This window comes from Bipolaris zeicola (genome assembly GCF_000523435.1).
Source record: "Bipolaris zeicola 26-R-13 unplaced genomic scaffold scaffold_568, whole genome shotgun sequence".
Lineage (NCBI taxonomy): Eukaryota > Fungi > Ascomycota > Dothideomycetes > Pleosporales > Pleosporaceae > Bipolaris > Bipolaris zeicola.
In genome coordinates this window covers 1-1,205 of record NW_006912617.1, presented here as the reverse complement: position 1 = coordinate 1,205, position 1,205 = coordinate 1, and the positions used below count along the sequence as shown (strand labels likewise).

Here is a 1,205-nt window from a genome sequence, read left to right as displayed (position 1 = left end):
TCACGACAAAACCTGAAAACTAAACGACCATGCAGAAAATTGGACAACCTCCGAATAGGACCGTTCGAAGTCCTAGAGGCAATAGGAAAAGTAAACTACAAGTTAAAACTCCCACAAGGTATACGCATCCACCCTGTCTTTCACAAGAAACTCCTGGAACCAGCACCTCCAGATACCGAGCTAGTAACAGACATAGAGCTCGAAGACGACGAGTACGAGGTCGAAGAAGTTAAGGACCTACGGAAAATCGGTAGTCAGTGGAAGTACTTAGTCAAGTGGCGGGGATGGCCCGAGAGCCACAACACTTAGGAACCTAAAGGAAATCTGACGAACTGCAAGTCACTAGTACGTGATTTTCACCGGAGACAACCGGAGAAGCAAAAGTCAATCCTAGCGCGGAATAATCAGGACCCGCGGGAAAGGAAGAAAGGGAATAATCAAAAGAAGGATCAAAGAGATCAGCCTATAACCAGCCCGGATCAGCCAACGGTTCGGATAGCGATGGTTCGACAACAGGAAGGCCCGTACCCCTAGGGGCTGAGCTCCCCTCGGCCTGCTCTTTTGCACGATCTTGGACAGCGAGAATTGCCAAATCGCGACGAGCAAACATCCGCTCACGCTTCTTTACTTCTAAGAGCTCCAACTTTTGTTGAGAAAGCTGCGCCTCAAGACGGGCGACCGCCAGCTCTCTCTCCTCACGTTCCTCACGAACCTTTTCCCACTCTTCCTCGGAAACAAACAAACTGCACTCAGCACCAACCGAGATGCACCCAGCACAACGGCCGGAAGACGTCTCAACGAAGCAGCGAAGCTTCTTCTCTTCACAACGCTTACACCGAAAATCCATTTCAAGACCCTCCTCTTCTACTCGCGCAGCGCGAGCACGCTTCTGTTCAGTCGAAGTTTGAGCACGAGGAGCACGGGGCTTTTGAACCTTGGGCATGGTTAGAAAGGCTAGAGTCAGGAAGGAACGGTTATAATGGCCCGGGGCCCACCGACCTTATATGCACACGGCGCCACGAAGACGCAAGGGGCCGGAACGGAAAAACGAAGAACCAGGGTATCGGGACGATAGCCCTAGGGGGGGAGGTAATGTTACAAGTAACAAGAAGGATTCTCTCCTTGACAAGGGACGAAGATGGCGGAAGGCCTATGGACGTCCACGTCAGAAGGTAATAATCAACGCGGGGCGCTGATCACGTGAT

General features: G+C 51.6%; 2 protein-coding genes across 2 annotated transcripts; one reads left to right on the top strand and one right to left on the bottom strand.

Annotated features, from left to right (window-relative positions):
* Positions 1–463: 463 nt before the first annotated feature.
* On the bottom strand, positions 464–943 carry COCCADRAFT_10390 (uncharacterized protein; the record flags this gene model as incomplete). Its single annotated transcript, XM_007720676.1, has 1 exon — positions 464–943. One exon carries the CDS (start codon positions 941–943, stop codon positions 464–466), a length of 480 nt encoding a protein of 159 aa, XP_007718866.1.
* A 61-nt stretch (positions 944–1,004) lies between these two features.
* Positions 1,005–1,196, top strand: COCCADRAFT_113282 (uncharacterized protein; the record flags this gene model as incomplete). Its single annotated transcript, XM_007720675.1, has 1 exon — positions 1,005–1,196. The coding sequence occupies one exon, from the start codon at positions 1,005–1,007 to the stop codon at positions 1,194–1,196; it is 192 nt and encodes a 63-aa protein (XP_007718865.1).
* Positions 1,197–1,205: the final 9 nt, after the last annotated feature.